This window comes from Bos javanicus, chromosome 5 (genome assembly GCF_032452875.1).
Source record: "Bos javanicus breed banteng chromosome 5, ARS-OSU_banteng_1.0, whole genome shotgun sequence".
Classification (NCBI taxonomy): Eukaryota; Metazoa; Chordata; class Mammalia; order Artiodactyla; family Bovidae; genus Bos; species Bos javanicus.
The window spans coordinates 115,463,136-115,478,506 of NC_083872.1; the positions used below are offsets into that span (position 1 = coordinate 115,463,136).

At 50.3% G+C, this 15,371-nt stretch overlaps 1 protein-coding gene across 2 annotated transcripts in view; it reads right to left on the reverse strand.

The window, feature by feature from the left end:
* Positions 1-650: 650 nt before the first annotated feature.
* SHISAL1 (shisa like 1) overlaps positions 651-15,371 on the reverse strand; it is an 81,411-nt gene continuing 66,690 nt past the window's right edge. For both annotated transcript variants that reach the window (XM_061418816.1, XM_061418817.1), the window contains exon 5: positions 651-6,490. In XM_061418816.1, the coding sequence (XP_061274800.1) occupies position 6,490 (1 nt within the window). In that variant the 3' untranslated portion in view covers positions 651-6,489. The remainder of the gene's footprint in view (positions 6,491-15,371) is intronic.

The following is a 15,371-nucleotide window of genomic DNA, read 5'->3' on the forward strand; positions in this document are numbered from 1 at the left end:
AGCACCTGAGCGCAAAACCCCCGAGCTGAGCTGGACCTACCAGAGGGCGGCCGCTGCTCTGGGCCAGGTGGGAACGATGGGGTTGAAGACTGGGGGAAAGAGGCTCCAGCGTGGCCCCCTTGGGTTGGAGGCACAGAACCCTATTTGCCCAGTAAGCGTGTCTGTCCCTGGTGGAGCGCGGAGGCTGGTCCTCCACCGCGGACCCGCCAGCCTGAGGGCGGCCCCGCTGTTGGGGGGCTGTCTTCCGAGCGGGGCCCGGAAACCCGCTGACCAGCAGAGCCGCCCTCTGCCTGCATCGTCCATGGGCACGGGCAGGGACGGCGCTGAGTCCCCAGCAACTGTCACTGACCCGCCCGCCACCCACCAGTGCCCCCCTGGGCGGCCCTGTCTGCTTTCCCACCCGGTTCTTGCCCTCTGGAAGGTGGTCATCATCTGCCCTCTCGATCTGCCCTCGGCTGTGGACTCTCTGAAGCTTTCTGGGGGGATCCTGTGTGACCAGCTGCCCCTAACGCCACCCCAGGCAGCTCCTCGGCTGAGACCCTCCAGGCCCTGGGGGTCCACCCTCCTTGATGGAGCAACAGCAGATGTGAGCGCAGCCGCCCCCCAGGGACATGGTGGAACATGAAAACAAATTTGAGGACAGGGAAGAGTTGATGTGACACTCCTTTATTAAAACCTAAGGACATCTTTATAAAAACTACTGTATATAAAGACAAAAGCAGTGCAACAGCGGTCCGTGTAAAACACATTATTGTTATTACATTATATTATTATTATTAGGAATATTATTGGTTTTTGGTTTTCCCGGTTATCAGCTCTCAGAGAGACCCCATGCCTGCGCATGTGAAACGGGGGCTTACAGGAGAGAGACACGTCTGTCTGTGCCCTTGTCCAGCTGGGGGCAAGGGGGTCCCGCCTGGTCAGGGGCACTGGGCCCCTCACCCTCGCAGTCCTCTCTTAGTTACTGCCCATCACCTAGACTCTGACTGGCTAGCTGACCGTGACATAGCCCACTAGCTTTAACCCAGAAGATGGGGAAGAGGCAGGAAGGAACCAAGGTGAGAACCCGAGGTGAGGCTCCAAGAAGAGACTCTCTCAGGGTCACCAGTTTGGGTCCAGTTGCAGCCACGCCGGATGCCCGCAGAGGCCACGGCATCTGCAACTTTTGGTCACGCGCGTGGTGACCCTCTTGGGGGTTCACTGGCTTCGATGGGATCCTGCACATTTCAGAGAGCACTTCAGGGCAATTCACAGGGCAGCTCACTGCACCAACCCAGGGGCAGCTGTTCACAGCGCCGTCTATAGAAATGGTGTCCCCTGGAGGCAGGCACTGCAGCAGCCCTGACTTTCAGTCCGTCAAGGGCACATGGTCAGGGCTTTGATGGGAAGATAGGAGTTTTAGGTGCAGTGTAACTGACAGTCAAAGCCGCTGACTCACCGAGCATCTATCTAGCACCGACTATCTGGCAGCGTCTTGGACTGGAGGCTTGGGGGCAGGGGGAACAATGTCACCTCCAAGGTCACTTATTCTCCCTGTGGATTTGAGCATTCCTAACCATCAGGCACAGCAAGTCATTTCACAGGAGGTCCCGGCCTCTCCCTCAGACACAGTGGGTTCCCCCGCCTTCTCCATCTGCAGCAGGAACTGTTCCCAGAGGGGCGCTGGGTAAATTTTTGTTGAACAGATGTATGAAAGCATGTACGAGCAAAATGGATTTTCTAGACTCTTCTGTCTCACCTGACTGTTCAATCAACTCAACTTTTGAGTGTTCAGGCCACGGGCCCCAGAGCTGCATACGATCACTTAAGTACCATCTGCCACTGCATTTATGCCCTCAGGAGTTGCTGGGGAGCTTGGAGTCGGTCACACGGTCACACGGTGTGAAGTGTGGGTTTTCCAGAGGGGACAGAATATCACCCCAGCCTGGTGGTGAGTTCTGGGGCTGCAGATGGCAGTGACCAGAGTGTCATCCAGTCACTGGGTGGGCGGCTGCCCCGCTGACCTTTCAGAAGGCCATTGAGAACAGGCAGAGGCTATCTGAGGCTCACTGATGAATGGTAAGATAAGAATCCCCCAAAGTTGCTGCAGAGAGGGGGGCCAACCCAGACGTCTGTGTAATGACACGGCTGCCCCTCAACACTGACAAGCAACACCGCCAGCATCTCTGCTTGAGGCTGTCAGGTCAACTGGGGTCACTGCCGAATCTGCAAATTCACCTCTCAGGACCACCTAGGCCAAGACTCCTTCTACTGGTGGGGGCCAATCAGCCAAACTGAAGAAATGAAAATAAACCAATAAACAATTTTTAAAAGCCTGAGACTCTGGGAAGCTTGTCTTCTTTCATGGCATGACCTCTAGTAGACACACTAAATGGGGTGTCAGAGGAGCCAGGAGACAGGGCTTGAGCAGGGATTATGGTCTGCAGAGATAGCCAAGTGGTGGGACCCCAGCCTGGTGTGGGCAGGGGTCTGGGCATCTGCTGGGTACATGGGAGATGGTGCCAGGTCCAGCCACACCCATAATCTCGGTGGAATGGCCTCAAGGGAGCCAGAAAGCTTCTCTTAAGAAGACTGCCAATCCCACGCCTGGTCATGTTTTCCCTGATTCCCCCAAGTCCTTTCCAGCCTGGGGGCTGAACTCGCCTGAAGGTGTTGGATGAAGAAAGGAAATGCCACCACTCCAGGAACACTAGCCGCCTACCTGCTATTTCACTATAAAGCGTCAGAGAGATGGGCTCTACCTGCAGATTCATGTGTGTTCACGTGTGTGCGTGCACACGTGTGTGTGTATGTGTTTTCAGTTAAGGACTGTTTCCTATGGGTCCCGGTAGCATCAGATGTCGGGCGGACATCTGGCGGTCCCGGGCCCTCCTGTATAGCAGGCTGCTCCTTGAGTTGCAGGGGGATCTCCGAGGTTCAGGCAAGGGCAGAGAGACCCATGGGTGCTACCAAGTACTGGTTCTGCGTAGAGATTCCAAAACGCACAATCACACTAAACACAGACGAGAAGGAAAGCATAAAACTGCTTGTGATAACACACGGTTCCCAGTGGGAAAAAGTCCTTACGAATACAAGGGGTTAAGGACAGATTCCTCAGCGGATATATTGCCATCTCCTTTCTCTTCTTTTTTGTTTTTCTTTCCATAGTATTATTATTGTTGTTGTTGTTATTTTTGCAAAGTACGTGGTAATAGCCAGAAGCTCACAGTAAAAAGTAAAAGTAGGCAGCTTGAAAAAACAGGTTTGGGAGTCACTAAAAAACACTAAGTCTGTAAATCTCTACTTGAACCTGTTGCTACCCTGAGCATCTTCTTCTCAGGGGCGCTCTACTCACTGGCACGTCTATCTGCCATGGTAGGATGGGACAGGTTTTTGCCAGGGTGGCCCATCCCCCAGGGGCTTTGAAGACCTGTGGACACCAGGAGGGACTGAACAGCATGCCTGCATTTCAAATGGGCATTCACACCACCCACACGGCCCCCACCCCTCAATCACTCCAGCCACGGCCCCCACCCCACACACTGGCGAACCTCAGAGAGGTGAGGCGACTTGCCCAAGACCGCCAAGTGGGGACGGGGCAGGGCTCTGGGTCCCCACGCTCTGCCCCTGCATCCCAGGCTGCCCCGCTGCTTTGCTGTCTGTGATGGCTGCCGAGCTACATGGTGAGGGGCCCCCTGCTTACAGCAGAGCGTTCTGATCCCTTACCGGCTGCGACCGTGAGCACCCAAGGGGTCATCAGTCCCTCCTGGAGAGACCTCTGTGGGGCCAGGAGCAGCATCCTGCAAGTTATCAAGCTGAGTAGCACAAACCAGGGGGCCGCAGCCCTTGCTGGCCTCTGTGACAGTGACCCTGGGCCTGGTGTTTGTGGCAGGGAGGCAGGGCCACCAGCTCCCTCTTGGCAGAGGAAGTGTCTCCATGTGAACAGCTGCATGAGCTCCACCCGGAACCTCAGGAAGCTGGAGATGCAAGCCCCTTAAACACCTGGTCCAACCCCTTCCTTTTAGAGATGGGGCAACAGACAGTAGAGGAGGCACAGGACTTCCCGAGGCCACCCTGATCTCCCTACAGAGCTGATGTCAGTCTGGGCCCGTGCCCAACCCCCTCCCCCCGGCTGCGATTTCTCTGACTCCCAGGGTTCTGTGCATGGGATGCAGGTGTGGGCTGATCCAGCTGTGCCGAATGGCTGCTGAGCAACCCTCCATGGCAACAGCTGCTCCACTTGGACAAGTCCCCGGGGCAGGTCCGGGGATGACTCAGCATCCAGGGTGAAGGAAGCAGCGCTGATCCCTAAGCAAGAGCCAGGCAGAGGTTCTCCAGCTTGGCCTCCGCCAAACTGTGGCCCTGGGTTCTGGCAGCACTGTCTGGAGGAGATGAGACTCAAGCCATAGGTCGGGGTCTTCCTCAGCTTGCCCTTGTGACCTTGGGCAAGTCACTTGATCCATCTGAGTCTCAGTATCCTAGTCCATGAAATGGGAAGAGTCCCTTCTCTATGGGGTTGATGAGCCAGGCTGGATGCAGAATGCTGATGCCCTTGAAATGTCCTTCTGCTTTATCAGAGGGTGGGTGTTACATCTGTCCCGCTTCAGGTGTCTCAGTGAACCACAGTGTCTGGGCTCTCACTTGCCTCTCTTCCCATCTTTCTTCTGCATCCGTGCCAGCCTGACTTTCTCTTGGTTCCTTGAGATCATCAAGCCGGTTGCTGCCTCGGGGTCTTTGCACTAGCTATTCCCTCTGCCTGGAAGTCTCTTCCCTCTTCAATGTCCATGGCTGGCTCTTGCTGACCATTCAAGTCTGGGCTTAACTTGCTCAGAAAGGCCTTCCCCGACTAGCCAAACTTAACCCTCACGAACGCCGTTTCAACTGAATTCTTGGCTTAGGGCTCACTGCTGTTACTACCTTCCTATTCACTGCTTATTTCTCCCCTGTCCTCTCCCCCAGCTGACCAGTACCACGGGTCTGCCTGCTCTCTGCCACGTGTGATGGATGGAGGGTCTGTTGGAGACATTGGGTCTAGCTGAGTAAAGGTACTTGAGCAGAGGAGCAGGGACCCACCCACCCGGGTGCTGGGGGAGATTCTGGCATCACTAACACCAGCGGAATGAGGGTGTCTACACTGCCAGTTTGGCCTTCAGGGATTTATGTGATCATTGCCCAGATCATGCCCTTCCACGTGTGCGCCCTGGGGCAGTGGGGTGGATGGCGGTGGTGGTGAGCTCAGTGGACAGATATTATGAACACCCAGGTTTGCATGGAAGTCTCGCCTTAAGTGGGAAGGGCTTCTAGAACCTTCCCTTCTGGGTTTCCATAGTGCTCATCACTCTGTCCAGCAAAGATTTGTGTGTCTCTTTCTTCCCTCTGGGGGTAAGGAGGAGGCCTGTCTGACTCAGCTCCTTTCCAGATCACTGCCCAGCAAGCCTGATATACAGTAGGTGCTTAAACAGAATATGCTGTAAGAGGGTCCCGGGGCAGCAGTGGTGGAAAGCTTGGGACAATGGCCCATCCACTGAGGAGCCACTGGGGAGATGCTCCAGGGACTGTACTGTGGGTACCCTGGGCTGGGGAGCTTTGCCTTTGGGTTCTTAGACCTCTGAGGTCAAGCCGAGAACTGGTCTCCTCCCTGGGCTGGGGAGCTTTGCCTTTGGGTTCTTAGACCTCTGAGGTCAAGCTGAGAACTGGTCTCCTCCTGGCTGTGAGACCCAGGCCATTTCTGCAGGGAGTTCATCCTACTCACTTCCCAAGTGATGAGAGTGGGTGTGTGTGAAGACAGTCTACTGCCTGCCCCGTAGATGGCCTGAGATGTGTCTCTCATTATCACTGTCATTACGGGAAAAAAATTCCATAAGAACGCATCCCCACTGGCATTTCCACATCCCAAGCACCCCTGGAGGCACAGTGGGGCTGTACCCCATGCTTGCCAACTCCATCTGGCTCATAGCTGCCAGCAAGAGCTGGCCGGGACCCCCACCACAAGCAGACCCAGGCCCATCAGAGAACTTGGGGGACCCCAATAAAACCAATCAAACAAAAAGACACCCCTAATCATACACACGCACACACACTCACGCACACTCACATTCAAAATTCTGACATGGATAGGCCCACGGACCACGACTGGAGGGAGCAGGGGCAAGGGAGCCATGGACAGGATGCACAGGCCTGAATCCTTCTGCTTCACTTGGCCTGAGCAGCCGTGTCGGTCATCCTGAGTCCACAGTGGTGCCACCTCTCAGAAGCCACCAGCCCAAAGTGGGACTATTGCTCGCAGACGGGTGGCTCAGAAGCCCCTTCCTGCACCCTGGCCCCCCACCACTGTTTGCTTCTAGTCTTAGAAGTCCAAGGAAGGGGGTTTGGGCACAGGTAGCATTTTCTCCTCCAGCACCGCCACAGCCGTCTTGGCTCTCCCTGGCGTCTTGAAGTTGTTCTTCTCGGAGGCTGAGCCGGGTGCTTTGGGTCTCACCTCCCCCATCCTGAGGCACGGCAAAAGGGTTTTCTAGGAAAGCAGAAGGGAACAAAGTATCACATGGTGTCTCCTCCATGGGGACATTTCTGTCTGGCCTCAGTGACAGGAGAAGCCAGGTTTTCCTCTGCACACATGCCATCTTTGTCTCCTAGACACAGAATTGTTTGACTTTAAGGCTGGAAGCAAGAAAAGCAGGTCTGCCATCACTATGGTTCCATACAGCACTACTGCCTCTGACTGAGTGAAGTCACTCAGTTGTGTCCAACTCTTTGTGACCCCATGGATGGTAGCCTGCCAGGCTCCTCCATCCATGGGATTTTCCTGGCAAGGATGCTGGAGTAGGTTGCAATTTCCTTCTCCAGGGCATCCTCCCCATCCAGTAACTGAACCCGGGCGGGTCTCCTGCACTGCAGGCAGACTCTTTACCATCTGAGTCACCAGGAAAGCCTCTGGCCCAAGCAATAAGATAAGAAAAAAGCATAAAGAGTCAGGAATGAAACAGAAAAACCCTAATTACCATTATTGGCAGATCATGTACATAGAAAACCCAAGAGAATCAACAAGCTAATTATTAGAACACAGGGTGCAGATATAAAGATACAACTTTCAATCTGTAAGACATCAGATCAACTTACAAAAACCAACAGCGTTTTTCTGCCTCAGTGACTACCAGGGTTATTATAATGTCTTGGCTTAAGACAGTCTCAGTTAATACTTATAATTTTCAATACTGTTCCCCTTTTATCCTCAAAAGTACTCTACTTTGGATATTAAACCATATGGTCACCCTTGTTATAACAAATAGAAGATATTAAGAACAGATGCTGATGACATCCATAATAAAAATAAAAGAAAATATTATGAATCTTGGAGTCACACCACTGAATATGACCATTATCATAAAAACCATGGAGAGGAAACCAGAACAATGCTGGCACCTGGATGGGTCAACAGATCATTGGGAGAAGATCAGGAGAGTAAACATCAGCCCATGCTTGGCAGAGTTCAGTTGCCATTGTCCTTTCTCTCCTGGAGGTCACCTCCAAATAAGGATAACGAGGAAAAGAAACACAAACTCCACCTGCAGCAGACACAGTAACCCCCCAGTCCTATATCCATTTATAGGAGCAATGACCCAGTCACAAATATTCAGCTTCCCATATTCCCTTGCAGACAAGGGTGGCCACGTGACCCACTCTGGCCAATGCCGTGTAAGCTGAAGTCTCCTGGGAAGGGAACGTGGATCCAGAGAAAGAGCACGAGAATGGCAGACCTTCACTGCTGCGGGAGGAGCGGGAAGGGAGCAGGAGGAAACCTGGCTCTGGTGACAGCCCCAGAACGTCTGCCTCCACACCACGGTAGCCGGGCTTCTGCTACGTGTATCTGATTGGACTGCAAGGAGGTCAAAACCGTCATTCCTAAAGGAAATCAACCCTGAATATTCATTGGAAGGACTGACACTGAAGCTGAAGCTCAATTACTTTGGCCACTTAATGTGAAGAGCTGTCTCACTGGAAAAGACCCCAATGCTGGGGAAGGCTGAGAGCAGGTGGAGAAGAGGACGACAGAGGATGAGATGGTTAGACAGCATCATCAACTCAATAGACATGAGTTTGAGCAAAATCCGGGAGATACTGAAGGACAGGGAAGCCCGGCGAGCTGCAGTTCATGGGGTCACAAAGTGTCGGACATGACTTAGCAACTGAACAACAGATAAATCATTTTCAATCAAGCTCTAGTGTGTGTTCCAGGGTCAAGGGTGTGGAGTTGATGGAAGGGCTCTGACTGAGCCAGTAAAGCCCATGTTTCCAGAGTGAGTGATGCTCTGAAGGGCAGAGCCAACACCCCAGTATGCATTACTGGGCTCTGGGCAAGAAGGTCTGTGGAGTTGTCTTTTCTATGTCACAAGACTGAGCCAGGTCCCCCAATCACCTGCTTTATCTTTCTCCCTAGACTTATCTCAATCCAGCACACCAAATATTTTACTTACTGGCCTAGCTTATCATTTGTCTCTCCCAACTAGATAATAAACTACATGAAGGTCATGGCATTGGTGTATTGTGTTCATTTTTGTTTTGCCAGGGTCCGGAACAGTAACTGGCACACTTTGTTGAATGAATGAGTGAATAAAGAATTTAAGGCCCAGATGAATCAGATTTTAAATATAAAGTCAGCAGAAAAACGTTTAAAACACATTTTTTAAATTGTAGCTCTCATGAGCCCTTCTTGCATAAATTAATAGAGGATACTCATAGGATTTCACATGCTAGCAAGATAATGCTCAAAATCCTTCAAGCTAGGCTTTGATAGTATGTGAACCAAGATGTACAAGTTGTGTTTAGAAAAGGCAGAGGAACCAAAGATCAAATTACCAACATCCATTGGGTCATAGAAAAAGCAAGGGAATTCCAGAAAACCATCTACTTCTACTTCATTGTCTACGCCAAAGCCTTTGACTATGTGGATCACAACAATCTGTGGAAAATTCTTAAAAATATGGGAATACCAGACCACCTTACTTGCCTCCTGAGAAACCTGTATGCAGGTCAAGAAGCAACAGTTAGAACTGAACATGGAACAACAGACTGGTTCAAAATTGGAAAGGGAGTACGTTAAGGCCGTGTATTGTTACTCTGCTTATGTAACTTCGATGCAGAGTACATCATGCGAAATGCCATGCTGGATGGAGCTCAAACTGGAATCAAGATTGCTAGGAGAAATATCATTAACCTCAAATATGCAGATGACACCACCCTAATGACAGAAAATAAAGAGAAACTAAAGAGGCTCTTGATAAAGGTGAAAGAAGGGAGTGAAAAAGCTGGCTTAAAACTCAACATTCAAAAAATTAAGATCATGGCATCCTGTCCCATCACTTCATGGCAAATAGATGGGGAAACAATGGAAACAGTGACAGACTTTATTTTCTTGGGCTTCAAAATCATTGTGGATGGTGACAGCAGCCACAGAATTAAAAGATGCTTGCTTCTTGCAGGAAAAGCTATGACCAACCTAGACAGCATGTTAAAAAGCAGAGACATCACTTTGCTGACAAAGGTCCATATAGTCAAAGCTTTGGTTTTTCCAGGGGTCACGTAAGGACGTGAGAAACAAAGTGAAGTTGCTCAGTCGTGTCCGACTCTTTTTGACCCCATGGACTGTAACCTACCAGGCTCCTCTGTCCATGGGATTTTCCAGGTAAGAATACTGGAGTGGGTTGCCATTTCCTTCTCCAAGGGATCTTCCCGACCCAGGGATCAAACCCGGGTCTCCCACATTGCAGGTAGATTCTTTACCGTCTGAGCCATCAGAGAAGCCTGATGTGAGAGTGGACCATAAAGAAGGCTGAGCACTGAAGAATCAATGCTTTTGAACTGTGGTGTTGGAGAAGACTCTTGAGAGTCCCTTGGACTGCAAGGAGATCAAATCAGTCAATCCTAAAGGGAATCAGCACCGAATATTCATTGGAAGGACTGATGCTGAAACTGAAGCTCCAATACTTTGGCCACCAGATGTGAAGAGCCCCTGATGCTGGGAAAGACTGAGGGTAGGAGGAGAAGGGAGCGACAGAGGATGAGATGGTTGGATGGTATCACCAACTTGATTGACATGAGTTTGAGCAAGCTCCAAGAGATAACGAAGGACAGGGAAGTCTTGTGTGATGCTGTGCATGGGGTTGAAAAGAGCTGGACATGACTGAGCGACTGAAGAGTAACTCTGGCAAGTGGAGTAACTCTGGCAAGAGTACTGGCAAGGACAGTCTGTTTAACTGTAGGACCATGTCTGAAACTAATGTACTGTGACTGTTATAAAAAAAGAACAAAAGAGATAACAGAAAACTGATATAAACTATAGGAGGGAGGTGGAGGTCAGAGGAGGGAGGTAATATATGTAAACTGTCTTCTGTGTTTATAGCTAGAAGTCCAGAAAATCGTTTCGAGATGGAAATAATATTAGAGGTACAAAGGCAAATGGAAAAACTAATATAATCAGCTAAAATCACTTGATGGAAGAGGGAGGAGGAGAGGGGAAAGCAGAAATATTCTGATTCGGGCATCACTCATAGTAGGGAGAAAATAAACATTGTCTAAAGAAACAGAGGATTAAAGGTGTCATATGACAGTATAATTATGAAGATAACTATGGGATGAAAAACACAGCCTTCCAAATTGTCAGAAGACATATACACAAAAAATAAAACAAAGAAAACAGAGAGCATATGGTGAAAACTGACAACCCCCACAAAAGCTATAAAAGCAGAAAGCATACCATAAACTATGATGCCAGAACTAAGACTAAATGTAGCTGCCATATTAGTAAATGTTAATGAGCCATACACACTTGCTGAGAAAAAAAAGACTGAGACTGGATTACAAACAAAAGTCACTAGGGGTAGAATGATTCGGAAAGGTTTCCTGTAGTAGGATGGGTAGATGACGGAAAAGTTTTAGAGACGGATGGTTGTGAAGGTTGTACAATGAATGCACTCAATGCCTGTGAAAAGTACAGTGGTTAAAACGGTAAATTTTGTTATGTGCTTTGCCATAATTACACAAGAAAGCATGGCCAGAAACAAAACAAATGCAAACCAACAACGAGTCCCAGAGCATCGTAGGTCCCTCTCGCTCTCTCACGTCCACCACCAGCCCACCAGTAAAGCCTGCAGGTGTGGCCATCAACCCCGCCCTTCCTGCCTCCTGCATCGCTCCTGCTGTGGCCTCCTCACTAGCCCAGCCCTTCTGTCTTTTCTCCATACAGCAGCCAGAGGGGTCCAGTGAAAATCCACGGTATGTCGGGCCATGTCACTCCTCCGCTCAAAACTCTCACTGGCTCCCATCTCACTCAGAGTAGAAGCCAAAGACTGTCCATGCTGTCCTCTCTGGTCACACCCCTCATCTCCCCTCTTCTGTTCACTCTGCTGCAGTCTCGATGGCTTATTCTACGTGTCAGCCTGACTGTGCCGTGGGGGTCGTTGCTGTTGTTCAGTTGCTCAATTGGGTCTGACTCCTTGGGACCCCATGGACGGCAACAAGTCAGGCTTCCCTATCCTTCCCCATCTCCCAGAGCTTGCTCAAATTCATGTCCATCGAGTTGGTGATGCCATCCAACCGTCTCATCCTCTGTTGTCCCCTTCTCCTCCTGCCCTCAATCTTTACCAGCATCAGGGTCTTTTCCAATGAGTTGGCTCTTTTCATCAGGGGGCCAAAGTATTGGAGCTTCAGTTTCAGAATCAGTCCTTCCAGTGAATTTTCAGGGTTCATTTTCTTTAGGATTGACTAGCTTGAACTCCTTGCTGTCCACCGGACTCTGAAGAGTCTTCTCCAGCCACAGTTCGAAAGTATCAGTTCTTCAGTGCTCAGCCTTCTTTATGGTCCAACTCTCACATCCATATATGACTACTGGAAAAACCATAGCTTTGACTAGGCCATCCCATCACTTCATGGCAAATAGATGGGGAAACAGTGGGAACAGTGGCTGACTTTATTTTTGGGGGGCTCCAAAATCACTGCAGATGGTGATTGCAGCCATGAAATTAAAAGATGCTTACTCCTTGGAAGGAAAGTTATGACCAACCTAGACAGCATATTAAAAAGCAGAGACATTACTTTGTCAACAAAGTTCCATCTTGTCAAGGCTATGGTTTTTCCAGTGGTCACATATGGATGTGAGAGTTGGACTATATAGAAAGCTGAGCACCAAAGAATTGATGCTTTTGAACTGTGCTGTTGGAGAAGACTCTTGAGAGTCCCTTGGACTGCAAGGAGATCCAACCAGTCCATCCTAAAGGAGATCAGTCTTGGGTGTTCATTGGAAGGACTGATGTTGAAGCTGAAACTCCAATACTTTGGCCACCTGATGTGAAGAGCTGACTCATTGGAAAAGACCCTGGATGCTGGGAAAGATTGAGGGCAGGAGAAGAAGGGGACGGCAGAGGATGAGATGGTTGGATGGCATCACCAACTCAATGGACATGAGTTTGGGTAAACTCCGGGAGTTGGTGATGGACAGGGATGCCTGGCGTGCTGTGGTTCATGGGGTCGCCAAGAGTTGGACACAACTGAGTGACTGAACTGAACTGAACTGACTGGGCCATGGGGGTGGTGCCCAGATATTTGATCAAACACGGTTCTGTGTGTGTCTGTGAAGGTGTTTCTGGATGAACTTCCCCTTTGAATCCGTAGACTGAGTCAAGTGGATCACCCTCCCCAAGGCAGATAAGCCTCTTCCAATCCACTGAAGGTCAAGGAACAGCCAGGGGAAGGGAGGGTTCCCTTTCTGCCTGCCCATTTTTGAGCTGGTCATCAGTCTTTTCCTGCCATCAGACTTGGGACTGGCATTTGCACCACTGGCTTTTGTGGTTCTCAGGCCTTGCAGACTCGGACCACACCAGGCCATCAGCTCTGCTGGGTCTCCAGCTTGCCACCTACAGATCTTGGAACTTCTGCATCTCCAAATCTGCAGAAGCCAATGCCTTAGAGTAAATCTCTTTATATATATCTCTATGTAGATCGTATACATTTTATCTATATTACAGAGATATCTATTTATATAGAGATATCTATCTATATCTAGATTTATATATAGAAACCTACATCTGCATCTTCACTCTATCTATATCTATCCTGTTCATTGCGTTTCTCCAAGAACTTGGACCAATTTAGCACCTGCACCAGCACACTGCCATCTCTTCTCCCAGATAAACACATGGCTGTTGATGCTTTCAAACTGTGGTGTGGAAAAGACTCTTGAGAGTCCCTTGAACTGCAAGGAGATCAAATCAGTCAATCATAAGGGAAATCAATCCTGAATATTCATTGGAAGGACTGTCACTGAAGCTGAAGCTCCAGTACTCTGGCTACCTGATGTTAAGAACTGACTCACTGGAAAAGACCCTGATGCTGGGAAAGATGGCGAGCAAAAGGAGAAGGGGGCAGCAGAGGAGGAGAGGGCTGGACGGCATCACTGACTCCGTGGACATGAGTCTGAGTAAACTCTGGGACTTGATGATGGACAGGGAGGCCTGGCGTGCTGCAGTCCATGGGGTCACAAAGAGTCGGACGCAACTTAGTGACTGAACAACAATATTCCCTCACGTCCTTCAAGTCGCCCATTACTGAGAGCCTCTCTGACCACCCCTTCAAAAGCTGGAGTCCACGATCAACTCTCTCCCTGCTCATGGGGTTTTTCTCCCTAGCACTTATCACCATCTGACACTCCATGCATTTTACAGATGCATTTTACATCATCTTTAGGCTCCATATAAGTAGGACTTTTCAGTGGTTCTGACCCACTACCCTGCCCCCAGGACCGACAACGACACTTGGTACAGAGCAGGTACTCCATAAAGATGGAGGGGACGGACAAATAACAGAAGAAAGAGGGGCCTACCCGCTCAACTCTGTCCAACAAAGTCAGGAAACTCTGATGAGATGGGTGAATTTCCAAGAAAATAGAAATTACCCAAAGAATCTCAGAAGAGAGAATCTAAACAAACCAATTGCCAAGAAGAAAGAAACTGTCCAATCGCAAAACCAAAGTTTATAATGAGAGGCATGCCAATGAAAGCCATAATGGGAAAGCGTTCCAGAGCACAGACCAGAGGAAACGTCCACATTCCTCCACTCAAGCAAGTCCCGCAAAGGTCGGAAAGGTTGAGAGAGCACCATGTGTGTGCTGGTTTGCGGGGGCGGGAGCCTCTGCCTTCTGCGCTGGTGGGAAGGACATCAGTTCACCTCTGGAAGGCAGCTTGGCACATACCAAAGTCACAGATGCACACGCCCTCTGACCCAGTAATTCCACTTAACCATCATCCAACAAACACACCCACAAGGGCAAAATTCTTCTAAGCTCATTTACTGCAGCACTGTGGGTACGAGTCGAAGATTAGGATCAAAGACTTGTCCATCATTCGGGAACTGGTTCAGAAACAAGGGCTTCCGTGCAAGGGAGACCAAAGCAGGACAGTGGCATCTGGCAGCCCCTGCGGGTGGCATCTTCTGCCAGGCCTGGGCTGCGTGCTGGGGTACAGACCTGCCGGGCATGGGCCCAGCCCTCCAGGACTCAGAACCAGCGGGGAGCTGCACTGGGACCCCCAGAACAAAAGCAACAGATCCAATCAAGTCAGCCCTGAGAGCCTGGGGGCGTGGCCTGGATGAGGGCGGGGACTCAGCGGAAAACTCATTGAGGGAAGTGGGCGAGGGCACTCCAGGAAAGGGAGCTGCCTTAGCAGAAGCCAAGCAGAGGGTCGCAGCGGGTGACATGGGATCTTCCAGGCGGCGTGAGTCTAGGATCAGCTCATGCGTGACCCCAAGTGCAGACAAGATCCTTCTTAATTCCAGGCAAGGCCAGTGTCAGGGCTGCTGTGATGGGGGATTTCTCCTGGACCGGGCGCTGTCCCAGCACTTTCCAGCCTCATCTCACTTTGCTTTCCAAAAACCCTAGAAAATGGGACTTTTACTTCCTCCATTTACAGATGAGGAAACCGAGGCAAAGGGAGGTATTGTGATTTGCCCAGAGTCGCAAAGTTACTGGGGAGACAAGACAAGCACCTGGCAATTTGAATAACAATGAACACTTCCAAAAGGCTGAGATCAGATCAGATCAGATCAGTCCCTCAGTCGGGTCTGACTCTTTGCAACCCCATGAATCGCAGCAGGCCATGCTTCCCTGTCCATCACCAACTCCCGGAGCTCACTCAAACTCACATCCATTGAGTCAGTGATGCCATCCAGCCATCTCATTCTCTGTCGTCCCCTTCTCCTCTTGCCCCCAATCCCTCCCAGCATGAGTCTTTTCCAATGAGTCAACTCTTCGCATGATGTGGCCAAAGTACTGGAGTTTCAGCTTTAGCATCATTCCCTCCAAAGAAATCCCAGGGCTGATCTCCTTCAGAATGGACTGGTTGGATCTC